Source organism: Dermacentor andersoni, chromosome 6 (genome assembly GCF_023375885.2).
Source record: "Dermacentor andersoni chromosome 6, qqDerAnde1_hic_scaffold, whole genome shotgun sequence".
NCBI classification, from domain to species: Eukaryota; Metazoa; Arthropoda; class Arachnida; order Ixodida; family Ixodidae; genus Dermacentor; species Dermacentor andersoni.
The window spans coordinates 20,726,553-20,742,167 of NC_092819.1; the positions used below are offsets into that span (position 1 = coordinate 20,726,553).

A 15,615-nucleotide genomic window follows, 5' to 3' on the forward strand; every position below is an offset into this window, starting at 1 on the left:
AAAAAGAACCTGCTTTAGCAGAAATCGATGGATGGATGGATGGATGGATGGATGAAGAAACTTTATTGAGGTACATCAGAACGTGCACTAGCAAGTAGCGGGCCGCTCCCACGTTGGGACAGAACTAAATTAAATGTTATGACCCCGTGATGCGAGGGGGAGAGCCGGCCTTGGGCAAGCTGCCCGTTGGTGTAGCTAAAAGCGATATCTCCGAAAAGAATGGATTTAATACACTGCCCCTGCCTATACGTATATACTCTGCGGCACAGAGTGCGAGAAACTCTATGCTCTGCGGGATACATTATTCATAAATTGAGTGTTTTCGAATTGGCGCTGGTGTGAGTTTCTTGGCTTGTCATTGCCTCGTTTATTGTTACTCATATTTCATTGCTATAGGCAATACAAAACTATACCTATAGATAGAATCCTCATGAAAACCCGGCACACGGGACGTTAGACTTGTCCTAGTTAACCTAAAACATCGTCGTGACCGACCAAAGTTTTGTGACCAAAGTTTTGTTGGAAGTCGTAACAAGTCTCGTTTTTCCTGTTATGCTTCTTACACTGATTGTTATTTACGTATAATGTAACAACGAATAAAACGAGGACGCACAATTGAAACCGGTGCACCATCAGCGGCAGACCTTCACGTTTTCCCCAGTATGACTGTACACAATACCATTAGTGCTTATGTTTTAATTTTTTACACGCAATCTTAGTTGTTCCGATACAGACTAAGCCATGGTGACAGACAGTACACTGGTCGCATCTGCCACAGACGTCTTCAAGGTGCACCGAGCCTTTGCAAAAGACAACCAACCAAAGCTATCTCTCTCCGGCGTTCTCAAGCACACAGCAGCACCGCAGCACCGCCGCGCGACTCGGGAAATATATGAAAATTACAAATCAATGAACGTTCGTTTTGAAGTAACAACAAAATGACAGACACTAACAAAAATGAAATGACCATTTGTGCTGTTTTATTTCATTGGCAATAAAATGACGATTATTGGATGTCATTGACGCAAAGGTCCAGTGTGGCCAAAGAGCACCAAGGCAAATGAACAGAACGATTCAACATATTTCCAGAAATTTTGACTACGTGTCTTCAACTACCGCCTTGACTGCCTGAAAGTAAAGTGCAAAAAAAGAAAAAGGAGAGCCACTTACGCAGTGAGTACACGACACACACGTGCCTGGCGTAGAACAAAAATGCATGCGATAATTAGAGACGAAACAAGACAGACTCGAACGTAACAAATTTGTCTTGCACGAACCGACAACGATCATCCAAAGCCGCTATTAGGAGGAGCGCGTATCGCTGCACTTTTTCTGTAGAGGAAGCGCATACAACTTGATGTTAAACGTATACATGTTCTGATTTGTCCGCTCTAAATTAGGCAAGGTGACCATTGCCGGAACTGTAGATAAACCAGTAGAGAATGAACACTTTCTCGTATTCCTAACCTTAGCGTTGGCCTTCGTGCCAGTGTATTGAAACAATTTGAATATTTGCCGAATTGTATTCCATTTTGATCTGCTGCTCCGTACAGAGCGCTTCTGACGTGGCGCTGTCCGGGCCAGGGACGAAACACGAGTAATTGCGCAGGACTGTCACCCGATCGTAATGATTTGTCGAATACGAGTTGCATCGTACCGGCCCCAGTTCTGTAGCCGCTCAGAGGGTTCAGTGAAGGTGGTGGGGCATTCCCAAACAACGCGTTCGAGTCAAACCACTTGCCGGGTTCCACTGTACGAGCGCGTCTATCTGCGCTCCTTTGCATGAGATGTGACAAAGTCTAGCAACGACGTGTCAGTGTGTCACTGCCACGAAGTCCCCTTTGCGCGTCTTCGTCGAATTCAAAGGATAAATGAAGAAAGCCGCTAAAAGGCGGCGATCCATTCGCTTTCTCAGTATTAATTTCGAATCTCAAGTTTTTTAGTCTCGGCTTCACTTCGTTCTTCGTAGCGTGAATTGGAGCGGCGATGTGGTGGCTTCCTGCAACAGCCAGGCATTTAATCACACGAACGCGCTAAAGGTTTCGGCACGTAGCCACAAGCATGCATGTTCATGTAGGTTAGTAGGTTAGGTGTGAGTGCATGTTGAAGTAAAAGAAGTCAGCTACGGCTAAGAAAAATCAAGCTTGTCAGCTCTGTGGAAAGTTTAGATGCGTATTCGCGGAGGTTGCGACTCAACAGTGCTTTCGCCATGGTCAGCGCAGCCTAAGCTTAAAAAAGGCAGCGAAATAGTCTCTTTCCGGTGGTCGGCTAGATCACTCAATGCACTGGAAAAGTTTTTATTCTGCCATCATGTACAGAAAACTCTGTCGCCGTCTTAACATCAACCAATTCCCTTAAAAGAACTCTAGCGATGTAGCCTTTAAAGCTAGGCTGAATGCAAGGTCGCCTGTTGACATGGTTCACACTCGCTCACAACGCGTTGATACATGCGTCCGAAGCAAGAAGCTGTTTATAAAGATTTCTGTGATTCCAAAGGCAACCCACAAGTTTATTTTGGCAACATAAAAATGCAATGTGACTTGTTGACTACGAACGCAAAACATGTTTTGCTGTAAAGATCTGAGGTTCTGAGGAAACAATCTTAGTTCGGTCACGGCAACTTCTAAGATATTCCTGGAAATATCAATCGCGAGTTATAATGCGTGACTGAGTCGAGTAGTACCGAAGTCGAATGAAAAATGGCCGTGTAGCACACAAACTCCTATCCTCATTCGGTCACGTACGATCAAAACTCGTGTCGAATCGGTATTGCACTTTATCAACCCACTTTATGATGGATTAGACTAACAAGCAATGTCATCAGGCTAGTTGGTTGATTCCATGGTTACAGGCAGTGCGAACTTGGCATGGACACAGGAGAAAACACAGGAGAGCTCGTGTTTTCTCTTGTGCCCATGCCAAGCTTGCGCTGCCTGTAATCATAATTTTAAACATCTTTCAGCTCTGGACAGGCGCTTTGCGATACGTGTTGAAGAAAACAAAAATGACAGCACGGAACTACGACACCGGGGGCCAAGTGTAATATTAAATTAGTGTAACATAAAAAGGGCAAGCGCCGATTCCTCTGCAGAACCGAGAAACAGACTCCATGCCAGGATGTTTGTCAGGCACCGTCTGAAAAAGTAGGAAGGACATGTGAATATGTGAGTGCGAAAACATGTGTTTGCCGAAAGTGTGACATTTTTTTCCTGACGCATCTCTGGTTTTGCAACTGACCTGCGGCGTTTCTCCTCCACTGACTTTCTCCATGGACGGATGAGTCTGAAAGAAGGCGAGAGGTCTATTTTTATTATGGGTGGCTAGCTTTTCACGCGAATTGCACAGCCACTAAGAAACGGTAAAAAACAATGAGTAAAACATGCCAATCGGAAGCGAAACTAGCACGATATCCGATAACGAACCCATGTTGCATCAATCGCTGCTTAGATTACAACTTCCCGCCCCGACCACATCGCCGCGCTTAGGTGCTGACGCAGTCGAACGACATGTTTCCTTATCAGCTGACGGAACCGTAACAGAAAAAACAAAACGTCCCGGTGACGTCATCGGACTTCTACATGTAATCTTAGTTTCACAATTGCGAGTGTCTTCATTGGTCAATAAAAGCAGTGATTTCTGATAATGTAAAATGCGTCAAATTTCAACATGGTGGTTGTTGTCAGACACTGCTGCGCTTTCATTAACACCCACAGAAAACGAAAATGAGAACGCCTATGTATATGTTCCAGACACGATATGTCTAGGAATTTGTGACGTAGATGGAGCTGCGAGATGGACTCACCGAGTCCCCTGCGAACGCTGAGCAGTCTTGCATACTGTTCGGACTGCGGGCACGCCTCCCTGTCGACAGCGTCTAGCTCGGCGTGGAAGGCTGCCACACAGAGACTTGGGAACCATGCCTTCAGAAAGAGGACCTGCACAACAACGCAAGATAGCATAGCAAGGTGAGTGCGGGCGTCATTTATCCTCATTACTGTTGCAGCTAGGAAATTCACAATAGAGATGACTTCGAAACAATTACTTCGGTCAGTGGCAATCAGAAACATTGATGCTGTGTGCTTTTCAAGGAACATGTGCTTCATTGAGTAACGTCCGCCTGAACAATTGGAACAGAAAAAAGGTGGAGCTCGATGTCTACATTTTGCGACTCTCACGAGGCTTCACCTCCTCGGAGATCAAAAGCTCGAGCCGTGAAGACCAGCATCATCTGTTGAACAAGGCTCAGGGCCACGACATCCTGGACTAGGGACGCCGACCACCTGGGACGACTCGCTCACTTTCGTAATTGTAGTCTGTTCTCTCCTTGGTAAGCATATTTTGTAGTGAAGAAGACAAGTTCACATAACCGAAATGTGGGTTTGCACTTCTGCATTTCCCTCTTTTATGTACCTAGTTGGAAGCCTAAAATTCATTCACTACAGTTAGCCATAATAAGAGGAAGAAACACGCGGATTGCTTCGTGCATCCTGTGTTGTTTGTTGGGCATCTTCGTCTCAATATTCAAATTCATCCAACGTAATTAACCAGATCGCACAATCTTCCACGTGAAAGGTAAAGTAAGGTAAATGTGTAGGTTTGTTGGTGCCAAAACTTTCCACTTAAAACTTTTCTGCACTGACCAATTTTCGAAAACGCACAAATACCGAATGCAGATCTTCCAACGTTGGAAGGTCTTTGTTAATGGGTAACAAAAAAAAAATCCTTAGAGCTTCGGCACATGTTAGGTGCTGTGATTGAGTATGTCGAAACTTAGTGCGGAATTTCTATGCATATTGTTTTGACTCCTGCTTTCACTGTGTCTCTGCGACGAAGCCTCCCCCCTCCCCCACCTCCCTCTGCCCCCTCCTCCTCCTCCCATCCAATTCAAAGGATCACTAACAGTAAAGCAGGAAACACGCGCGTCGAAACAACTCGATTAGTCGGACGACGCGCCAAAGAAATGGCTGCTCTGGCTATTGGAACCTATTGGAAATACGTTGAATACTTGATGAATGCCATTATTTGTGGGACTACTCTCATGATGAATGACAGGGTAAACGCCAGAAATGTCGCCGCTTAGATGATGTGTCAAGGTCGTCGTTTTCACCGAGGATGACGATAACAAGAACAATCTGTCGAGTGCTAGGGATGACAAGCATGTACGCAGTCTGTTTACAGAGCATTTTTTATCGTGTCTTCTTAAGAAATCTGATAAAAAGCAATGTAGAATCCAATGCGTGCATCTTACCTTTGAGAGCAACATCTCGGCCTTCTCGAAGGTGTAGATCTTCTTGCTGTCCCTGAGGGACGCAGTCATCCAGTTCATATCGTACACGGGAATCGCGTTATTCCTCTGGCACACCTGCACAAAGAAGCAGCAAGAGAAATGAAAAGAACTCAAGTGATCGAGAGAAAATTTTTTCACTCGTCTCGCGATTACCGTGTGCGTGGAAAACTACGCGTCGAAAATGGCACTCGCCGCGGCAGCTCAGTGAACTCGTTCTGGTGCACAGTCCGAGGTCGATTCCCGGCCGCGACGACGCATTTCCAATGGGAACACAATGCAAAATGCCCTAGTGTACCGTATTTTGGATGCACGTGAGAATTGATCAGGCCCACCACACGACGTCCCTCAATGTCTACAGCGCAGCTTCGGGACGTTGAAACTCACATTAAAAAAAGTAATTTGTGGTGCGAGTGTCAGCACACGTACAACAATTATGTTTTCCTTAAATATTTTTCAGTCGATTCATGAAAAAAAAATAGCTGTACTGGTATACACAATGATGAGACACTATCGACGGCTACCAGAGCTTTACGGAACGTCACATTATGGAATCTATGAGTACCATTTAAGTGCGGCTTGACGTGCGTGCACGAAGAGCCACCGGCTTACCTCGGAATAGGCGACCTCGTCCTCTGAGTCACAGTGGCTGCTGTCGGCGAGGTTATCGGCGCTGGTAGCGAACTTGAGTACGGCTAGGTTGATGCTAATACAGTACGTCTTGTTCTTCGTGCCTCTATGCATCAGATCCTTGGCGATCAGCATGGGCGACGTCTGCGAGAAGGGACACACAAAGGCCACGTCTGTAAGTCTTGGAATAATGAAGATAGCCCGTGCCCTGTAGCAAAAATGTAGCGGCCCATAGCCAATTCTCTATGACAGCGTCTACCCAGGTGTATACCAACGACTATTCGCCAAGTACGAGTTCCTTCAATATATTACTAAATGTTTTTGCTTAACCTACACTCGATAGTAAGAATAAAATAGGCTCTTGGATATTATACAGTGTGCTTTCACTTCTACTGTACCACTCTGCACGCTACTTTACCTAAAGTAACTTAGAAATAATCCTGGTCCAAGTGCGATCACTTCTGAACTCCTTCCTGAACCGTTTTGTCGAAAACACGTGCCACTTCTGGCGGTCGCGGCTCGGCTATTTGCAAGTATTTGGATACACATAGTAGCGTCACAAAAACACTGTACATAATGACCTAGATTACATTGATGACTCATTCATCTAGAGCAACAAAACCGAGAAAAGCGGGGCAAACTGTAGGCGCACGGATGGACGCTTTGCTTAAATTGTGTAGTGTAGAGCAGCCCCCCAGTTTCCTAAATTAGAATATATTCTTTCCCGATACTGTAATTTAGAGTTTTTTGAATGACTGCGCACCTCCGGTTCTAAGCCAATGGCATAACTTATTACTGATAACGAAGCCGTAATCTTCGCATCAACAAATGTATTTCAATATTTAGGAAATCTCGGGGCTAAGCAATGACGAAAAGCTCACGTTTTGGGGATGTCACCCCAACCATGAGTTTGTTAAACTGTTGAGGATCATGTTGAAGAACCAACTGAAATATATGTATTCAGACAGTGAGAAGTGCCTATAACACCGCTCACCAGCGACGACGTCCTCGGTGAAACTGAGGGGAAGGACACCTTACAGGAGGGAGAGCCGGCCTCCCGAGGGATGTGATGGTCCACGAGAACGAACACGTCAGACAGCCTGAAAAGCGAAAACCGTAGCAACAGCCACGGTTACCATGGTTACCATGGTTACCAGTAATGCTGAAAGGCTGAAACTGTGCTTTAGTTTTACACATGGCAGGTGTCACGTGGGAACGTCAGATGTGAAGAGGCCACACGGGAGCCTTGTGATACCGAGGGAATTAGATTCCTTAATACGAGTACCTTTGTTTAAAGGAACTTATCCAAAGAAACCGTGTTTAATGAAAATAATAACCTCCGTACAAAGGTTACTGCTTTAAAAATGATTCATCAATATTTTTCAATCTGTTCCTCAAGCTATCTTGAGATAGCCGACGTATCCATTTTAGCTTTTCGGACTTCATCCCATATAGCTGTTTACGAGATATTCCAGGAAAATTTTCTCATGGCGCAGCCGCTGACAAAATCACTTGCAAGGTGCACTTGGGAGGCCAATACGCTTCGCAAGTAGCCGCGGCCTTAACCGCAAATTTCTTCTCGCCACGTATCTACAGATCTCTATAAATAATTCACGTTTAGTGACCAACTTCTGCTGCTGCAGAAGTTGCACCTAAGATGAAAAACAGGGAAAGAAATGCATACACTTCAAAGAAGGAGTACGCAGAATGATGTTGGACACACACTTTCACCTTAGTTTACCATGCACCAACTCGCCCAGTACTTAGACTTGCTGCATGTTACACCACAAAGTAAAAAGGTTATTTTCAATGTAGCAAATCTGACAAGGGCTACGCAATTACCGGAGTTACCGAAAACGTTACAACAAGCGAAGGCAGCGAGTTTCTCCTTGTGGCACTGCTTATTTTAAGCCCTTTGCAACATTTTAGTCTTGACCGTGCCTAGATGCTCTTGCTGCACTTCCGTTCTTTTCAGGAGAGTCTGTACACAGCAGCTGCCACTAAAACTTTTCTTAATCACTAATTCGCCTGCAGCCGTGGCAAAGTAAAGCTGGGAGTTGCTTTGGAGCGCCAGCTCACTCGATAAGTTCCTTGTGGAAGAGTTCGCTGTCGGAGGACGCGGCCAAGATGACTTCAGGTGCCGGATTGCCGGCCTGGTTGAGTGCTGAACGCAAATCCTGCGCAGCAAGACCAGAAGAAACGTGCGTACAGCAGCAGCAACTGCCATATATCGGATTAGCTACTAATGCAACTACTACAATTACGACTACCCCTATCAGCGGCTACTACAAATTCGTACGCGACCTAAGTAGAACTCGCACCAGAGAAAATGGCAGCGATTACGAAGCGGATACAGCAGCTGTTCAAGGACACATTTCTTTTGTCTCATAGCTGTTTATCGTCAGTGTGAATGTCAGTGATGCGATGTATGAACTGAGAAAATGCTACTTCAGCAAAATAATTTTGTACGGAGAGTTTGTAGTATGCGAACTTACGTGAACTATGCGAAACTATCGACACTGCGTTTTTGATCCTCTGAAAATAAAGCAGTCTACTTTGCTGAAAGGTAAAGGAAGAAGCTACCTTAGTACGCGTGAAAGTACAACGAAGCCATTGCCACTTGTGCAAAGGCGTATACTGCGTCGCTACCAGTTGTGTGCGCAAATGTTCTTGCAAGTTGCAACATTTACATTTATCCCAACTGAACTGTTACCATGACTGCTACGTCCCTTCTATACCCGCCGTGGTTGCTCGGTGGCTATGGTGTTGGGCTGCTGAGCACGAGGTCGCGGGATCGAATCCCGGCCACGGCGGCCGCATTTTGATGGGGGCGAAATGTGAAAATAGCCGTGTACTTAGCTTTAGGTGCACGTTAAAGAACCCCAGGTGGTCGAAATTTCCGGAGCCCTCCAATACGGCGTGCCTCATAATCAGAAAGTGGTTTTGGCACGTAAAACCCCATAATTTAACGTCCCTTCTACTGCTGGTGCAGCTAACCGGTGAGGCGTGGATTGTGTCAACGCCTATTTCTATAAACAGAAAAATGGCATGGAGCAAATAAAACGGCCACTGTCGTAATCCAACGTTCATTGACACAGATTTTTTCTTTTAATACGTAGCAAGCAGTCAGAATCCGTCCATCACACAATCAGCGGGGCTCAAACCAGCAACGGTCTCTTACAGCAGAGGTTAGTACATGTATGTTTACTATACTGTCCATATTCAGGGACATTAACTTATTACAAAGCTTGAATGTGCACCAGACCCCGTTTTAATGTGGTTTGGCCGCGTATAGGATGGCCTTGCTCCATTACATATTTTCTGACAGGCAAATTTCTGTTTTCTGCTCCCTCGCCTACGTAAAACGGGAACCGCCATGAACAGTATAGCTGTTATTTTTTTGAGAATGCACCTTGAGAATGCGGAAGAGCAGCAGCTCGTCTTGCGAGGCGAGCGATCCAGCGAGCAGAGCCAGGGCACTGCCACCGTTGGGCTTCAGCCACGAAGGAACGGACTCGACAAGCAGCACGCCGGCCGCGTAGTCGCCCTTGTAGAGAGACACCAGAGTGCGTGCGTTCATCCCGAGCGCCAACCGGGTCTTGCGCGACAGCGGCGTCATGAGCTCCTTCCACCGACCTGCACATGCGCAAGCTCAGCTATAAGCGCTTGCCTGAGGATCCGTGTAACCTTAGCGAACACACTTGTTACTGCTTCAAAATATATGAAACAGCGGAATAAGACGGGGATTAAGAAAAAAAAAAAAACATTACGGAATAAAAGCGTCTATTCTACGCTGTTTGGTGCATGCAGTGTTTTAACCACGTCTCTGTAAAATTTAACAATGCTTTCAAGCGTAAAGTTTCTCTAACGTTTATTTGACGTTGAAATTCAAACGGCCCACGTAATGTCAAATACTAACAAAAGGAGGTTATTCGCTGTCTGTGGGGCGCAGATTGCGAAAATTTGCAATTTTTCTGATACATAGATGTTTTGCCATCGAATGTCTAAGCACCTGAAAATGACATTGCGTGGACAGCCAGAGATGGTTCATCGTCGATGGTGCTTACCGAAGAGAGCGGTGACATTCTCGACAGCGGTGAAGTTCTGCGTCGATAGAACCAGGTAGTCGCACGAGTCGGCGGGTAGGTCGGTCATGATGTGTGAAGAGGGCGTAACGAAGCAGACCATCTTGTCTGCGTCGCATTGACACGAATGTGTGAAATATTCAGTTACAAAAAAAAAGATTCAATAGACAATCAAATGTAAGGAACGTATAACACTTTAATCAACTTAAAATGCAGTACCAGTTCATTATGAATCTCAATCTTGTCTGCGCCAATCTTTCCGTGTGCCATAATTCCACATTTTGAGTACATTATTGATAAGAGTTGCTTTGTCTGCGATCAACTTACTCGGCTTGTTCGTACATTTGGAATGGCTAGTGCCTTTGGCAAGTATGGCAACAACAAAATAAAATTATTTAACATCACATACTATAAGTTGACTTCTTGCAACTATTCGTTAAGAAGCAGCCTTTACACGACGCTGTAGTTAGTTGAAAAGGGCCTTACTTCGCTTTGTGACGTGAGTAGAGATCATGTCCTCGGGTGGAGCTGTCGGCAGCGAACCTGTAACTAGAACGCCAAGAGAGTCAGCCTGCGCTGAACGTATTAATAATCCAAGAAACGCCATAAATTGATATGTTCTATTTTCAAACTATTTTAGGTGCCACCATACATGGGTGCAAAGAATTTATTTCATGCCGTCCGACGCTATAGCTCACGCTCCAATCAGGGTGAACTGCGTTCCATGTGGCTGTTAACATCGTGAATGTATCACGCAGCGCATAAAAGACCCAACGGTGGCGCCCGCGCATACACACATGCATAAATGATGTTTGCACCATCTACAAACATCCATCGCTCATCTAGCGCTTCCCACTCCATTCCTACGAGGTGAAGAGCTTCCACGTACTAAGTCCATAAGAAATTGTTCTTGGGAAAGTTAGTTTCTACGTTTTACATAAAAACAGAGAAAATGCACAGACAGACAAGCGCCATCTATGTGTGCTTTTTCTCTGCTTTCATTTTCATTATGCCGCACCAAGCAGAATATTGTGTAGCAAACCTACATGGTAAAGGTCGTCCCAGCAGGTCGTCAACAGCAGGTCGTCAACAGCAGGTCGTCAACAGCAGGTCGTCAACAAGAGGCCAACAGCTTGCTGTTGGCCTACTGTTGGCCTGCTGTTAGCCCTCTCTTTTTCTCCCCAATTTAACATAGTAACACAGTATCCGGACGTGCCCAAAATATAACTCCGTCGAAATCGTCGTTGAAAGGGTCGACGTACCGGACTCCGCTTCGGTCGGCAGGGAATCGGCGGCCGGCGAGGTATCGGCGGCCTTGGCGGTCATCAGTGCGGACAGCGCCCGCAGTCGCGAGTAGCGTGGCCGGCAAGTCCCCGAGGCGTCCTCGAAGTCTGCGTACACGGCCGCGGCGCATCCCTGCGGGTAGGCCTCCAGGAAGGGTCGCACCGCGGAGCCCACCGAGCGCTCAGTTTCGAACGTCTGCACCCAGCTGCTGTTGTGGCGGTGCACAAGCAGCGACGTCGCCTGCCACAAGTCGCCGGCGGCCCAGCATGTCTGGATAGGATGCGCCCGTAATTACGCTGTTGTCCTTAAACTGACGTTTGACGTTACATGTTGTGCAAGGAATCGCATTTCTGTAGAAATACGCAACGTGGAGAACTTGAAGATAGCACCGACGCTACGTAGTAAACACATACTTAGTAAACACATACTGGTTCCTTAGGAAACAACAACAACAACAACAACAACAACAACATATTTGAAAAATAATTTGTCCTGGTCGCGAAATGGGACCAGGCAGTGATGCCTTTCCGGTGCGATTGCTTGATTGGTTCAGTTATTAGAAAGACAATTTCGGAACACTAGTGACACTGGTTTCATACAACAACCAGCATTTTGTTGTATAGTCCGTATGGCCAGATATGCCCGTATGGGCTTCCTACATATGTTCGTGTTTTTTCGGGTGGATGCCTATTTTATTTTTAATGAATTTACACATGTCAGGCAAAGACTGATAGTAATGCTCTGAGTTACTATGAAGCAGTGACTGCACAACTGCAGAATGCATGTCGTGGCATTGCTGACGCAGAAAGTTCTTGGATACATTGTTGTTGAAGCTAAGAAAATGTAAGACGGCCTAATTCGTTGTACACTTGCAGTTTCGTTGCAACGGTGTCTTGTGACTAGCTTATGTTCCACGAACGCAAATAAATAAACACCTGCATAAATTAAGCTCATTACAAGCTTAATACAATGGTGCTGCAATTACTTGTTGTGTCTGGCATGTAGTAACGCTATTTGTGTACATTTCATAAGCAATTCTGCCATATAAGCTACGCTAAGTAGCCATATAAGCCATGCTCAATGGCTGCGGTAGCAATAATCGCCGACGCACAGCATAACATCTGGTGCGAAATGGTTTGGAGTTTCTATCACAGCCTGTTCAATATACGACTAGTACTAGTATGATGGGCTTAATCACGGATCACAAAAAAACTTTCCACTTCGCATGCCAAAAAATGTAAAGTACGACACCAGTACCAATGAAATCCGACGCTTCCCCCCGTCTCCAACCCCCACTCTCCACTAGCTACTGAGAGGTTTCATGGAATGAATCATTCCAATTGCAGTAGGTTAGAGACAGCTCGTTTGCTGGAACATGCAGTCCTGCACTTACAAACAGCGGAAAATGTAACATAATTTTTCAAGGCTCAACAAATGCTACTAACATGGTCGTACGACTCCAGCCTTCTGTTCACGCAGCCGTCTCCCAGCGAGACGTTCGAGGAACGCGTCTTGAAGCCCATGACGGCAAAATTTACAGAGATGCACGTAGACGGTTGTCGGCCACCTTCTAGCGTGGGAATTTGTTTCTGGAAAAATGTAAGGAATCATGGGGATAATGTATGAGCACATCGAACATAAAGGGAAAAAAAAAGGTGGTGGTGCCTGCTTATTTGCTTGCGACGAGAGAATTTTGTTATCCGACGAGTATTACTTCACATATGAGAAAATCCCGCCGTTTGAAAGACAATATGAAAGTATTTTTGAGTTGGCGATCTTCCCTGTACAGTGTAAGGAAGTCCTATCTGGGCCAACATATTCAAGTAAGCGTAACTTCACAGTGAGGCTTCAATGTTTCCTCGTGCGCAGCACAACGTCTGAGTGCTCCTGCGCAGGCCTGCACTCACCATGAGTTCGTAGTGCGACGGGGTGAGAGGTAACGAGCTGGGAGCCGTGACGGTGCAGTTAGAGCCCCGAAGCATGCTGTGAGTGAAGAGCACGAGCAAGTGGCTGCTCCTGAAATAAGGAAAAGGTAAAGAATAAGTCGAAGGCACGTTTTGCAGTTAGGCGAAGGCATGGTCATCAGGCAACGAGGCTCGTCGGGGACTCACTTGCTCAGCTCCTTGAGCACCGGAGCGTCGAATTTCATGACATGCACTCCGACGACCATTTTGAACTTGTCCTTCAGGAGCTTGAATGCCTCCTGCGCAAAGCGTTATTTTGTGTAAGCGGCTCGATACTTCAAAGAGCGGAAAGGCTATAAACTGATAGGTCGATTGCTGTATTCACGACTGACACGAGTACACGTAACAGACTTTTTCATATTACCACTTTCTGGTATAGAACGCGTAAATTTGGACGCCACATGTGAGAATTATCAGTGGAGGCAAGAAAAAAGTTCAGATTTTACGCGTAGTTTACCCGCTTCTCTGCCAGTTTTACTCCTGATTGCTCCTCAGCCCCTGCTAAGTTTTTTTCACCTGTTGTTTAAGCAGGCATTTCATGCATAAAAGGCGGTTTTTCGTCGTCGCTTTCTCTCACTTCAGAATTCATAAAATGTTAATAAATTTCGTAATCTGTCAAATTGGGGACGGACCTGTCACACTGGTTCACCATGGCTGCCCTGCCGAGTCATTGTGACGGAGCACTAAGATATTTGCTCCACTTGCTGTAAGAAAATCAACTCGCAAGTTCTGTGCGTTCATACGACCTCTACGTACATAGATGGCACAACAGGTGTGCTATGTTCTTTTTTGCACGAACTGCTTCTGGAAATGCTGGGAGTGCGCTGCAAACACAAAACGAGTACAATGGGGAGTCGCAGGGGTTGTGCGAGGGTGGGTGCCTGGGTTATATTGGGAGTGGCAGAGTCAGGATTAAAACTTGCCTGCGATATATTATAGCATAGATGCTGTAGAAGTCGAAGTTGACTCTCCTCCTCCTCCTCCACCACCACGAAAATTATTACTGACAGTCATTGCCGCTATATATGTGTACGTTTAATATTTCCAGTTGCACTAACGTCGCTGAGGGTGCCCTAAGAGCGCGTCTTCCACACTGGCTCACCTGCGTCATGCTCGCCAGTGCTTGAAGGTCAGCGCTTGGAGTGGCGAAAACAGCGAGACCTGCTATCTTGCTGTCGGCTAGCCGGCGCATCACGCCATTGAGGGCGTCGACAACGAGCGTTGAGTTGTCAGTGAACAGCGTAGCCAGCATCGGAGGCGTGACGGCAACGAGACCGTTGCTCTCTGTCTCTACGCATCGGCGCACGAACTTGGAGAACTTGGGATCTGTGGAGATTGTAACCGGGCACAAACGAAGTTGCTCAGTCTGAGTATCTACTGCTGTTTGCGAACTGTGCTGTAGAACAAAACCGATAACATAGGACCATGTAATAATCGCACTCGTATAATAGCCCCCACCCCCCCTCCCCGAGCCTCGATAAAAACCGCTGAAAAAAAAACTTCACCCGTGTATAAACTGCCCCTCAAAACTTGAAAGGTTAAAAACGTTCAAAACTTGAAAGGTTAAAAACAAGCAACAGTCACAAGCTTCTTCTAAAACAATCTACGTCGGTCCTCTCTACTTGTAGAAGCAAACGCAATTATATTATGCGAATCTTCGCACTTCTATCAAATTAAGAGCCGTACGCGAACTTTCGCGTGAAATCAAGGGCAAAGAAGTGAGGCTATTACACGACTCTATGGCACAGTTTACTGAGGCGAAAAGAATCATATTGCAGCGTGTACTCGGCTGTTTACGTTAAAGATAAAGAATTAATTCGCTGTCAGAATGACTTTGCTTGATTATTTTGACAACCACCTTTACACGTTGAGTTACAATATTGTGCTTCTTGCACATAGTAAACCTTAGTGAACAGCGATGAGCATTCGCAAATGACAATTACTGCGCAAATCCGTCGGAACCATGCAGAAGTGAGAACTGGTTTAGTTGGTACATGTTGTACATAGTTACAAAAAGAGCGCAAATAAACCACACGCCCCACAGAAAGAGGAACCAACAGGAAGAGCGCTCGTCGCGTCTGTTCCTTTGTCTGTGTCATGTACGGGGAACCATTGATGTGACAAACTTTGAAGGTAACGGACCTAACTGGAGCTGTACCACGAAGTGACGTCACAGCCTATTTCGTATGTTTCGTATGTTCTCAAACGTGGCTGCAATACGCCACCACCTAATTTCAATATTTTGAGACCACCTTTCAGCAAGGGCGAATAGCCAACTTGATTGGGCAAGATAAAAAAGAACAATTTACTAATATCCTTCTGCACTTCTTGCGTCACTGCTTAGCTGCCGAAAGGCCACGCTGACTAT

At 45.9% G+C, this 15,615-nt stretch overlaps 1 protein-coding gene across 2 annotated transcripts in view; it reads right to left on the bottom strand.

Annotated features, from left to right (window-relative positions):
• Positions 1-3,019: 3,019 nt before the first annotated feature.
• The window catches only part of LOC126521339 (uncharacterized), a 51,130-nt gene continuing 38,534 nt past the window's right edge, over positions 3,020-15,615 (bottom strand). For both annotated transcript variants that reach the window (XM_055065922.2, XM_055065923.2), the window contains 15 exons: positions 14,350-14,573; positions 13,395-13,486; positions 13,191-13,299; positions 12,729-12,872; positions 11,262-11,553; positions 10,486-10,548; positions 9,982-10,107; positions 9,327-9,550; positions 7,994-8,091; positions 6,909-7,014; positions 5,897-6,058; positions 5,249-5,362; positions 3,803-3,935; positions 3,238-3,282; positions 3,020-3,135 (listed from right to left, as the gene is read on the bottom strand). In XM_055065922.2, coding sequence (XP_054921897.1) covers positions 3,125-3,135; positions 3,238-3,282; positions 3,803-3,935; positions 5,249-5,362; positions 5,897-6,058; positions 6,909-7,014; positions 7,994-8,091; positions 9,327-9,550; positions 9,982-10,107; positions 10,486-10,548; positions 11,262-11,553; positions 12,729-12,872; positions 13,191-13,299; positions 13,395-13,486; positions 14,350-14,573 — 1,943 coding nt within the window. In that variant the 3' untranslated portion in view covers positions 3,020-3,124. The remainder of the gene's footprint in view (positions 3,136-3,237; positions 3,283-3,802; positions 3,936-5,248; positions 5,363-5,896; positions 6,059-6,908; positions 7,015-7,993; positions 8,092-9,326; positions 9,551-9,981; positions 10,108-10,485; positions 10,549-11,261; positions 11,554-12,728; positions 12,873-13,190; positions 13,300-13,394; positions 13,487-14,349; positions 14,574-15,615) is intronic.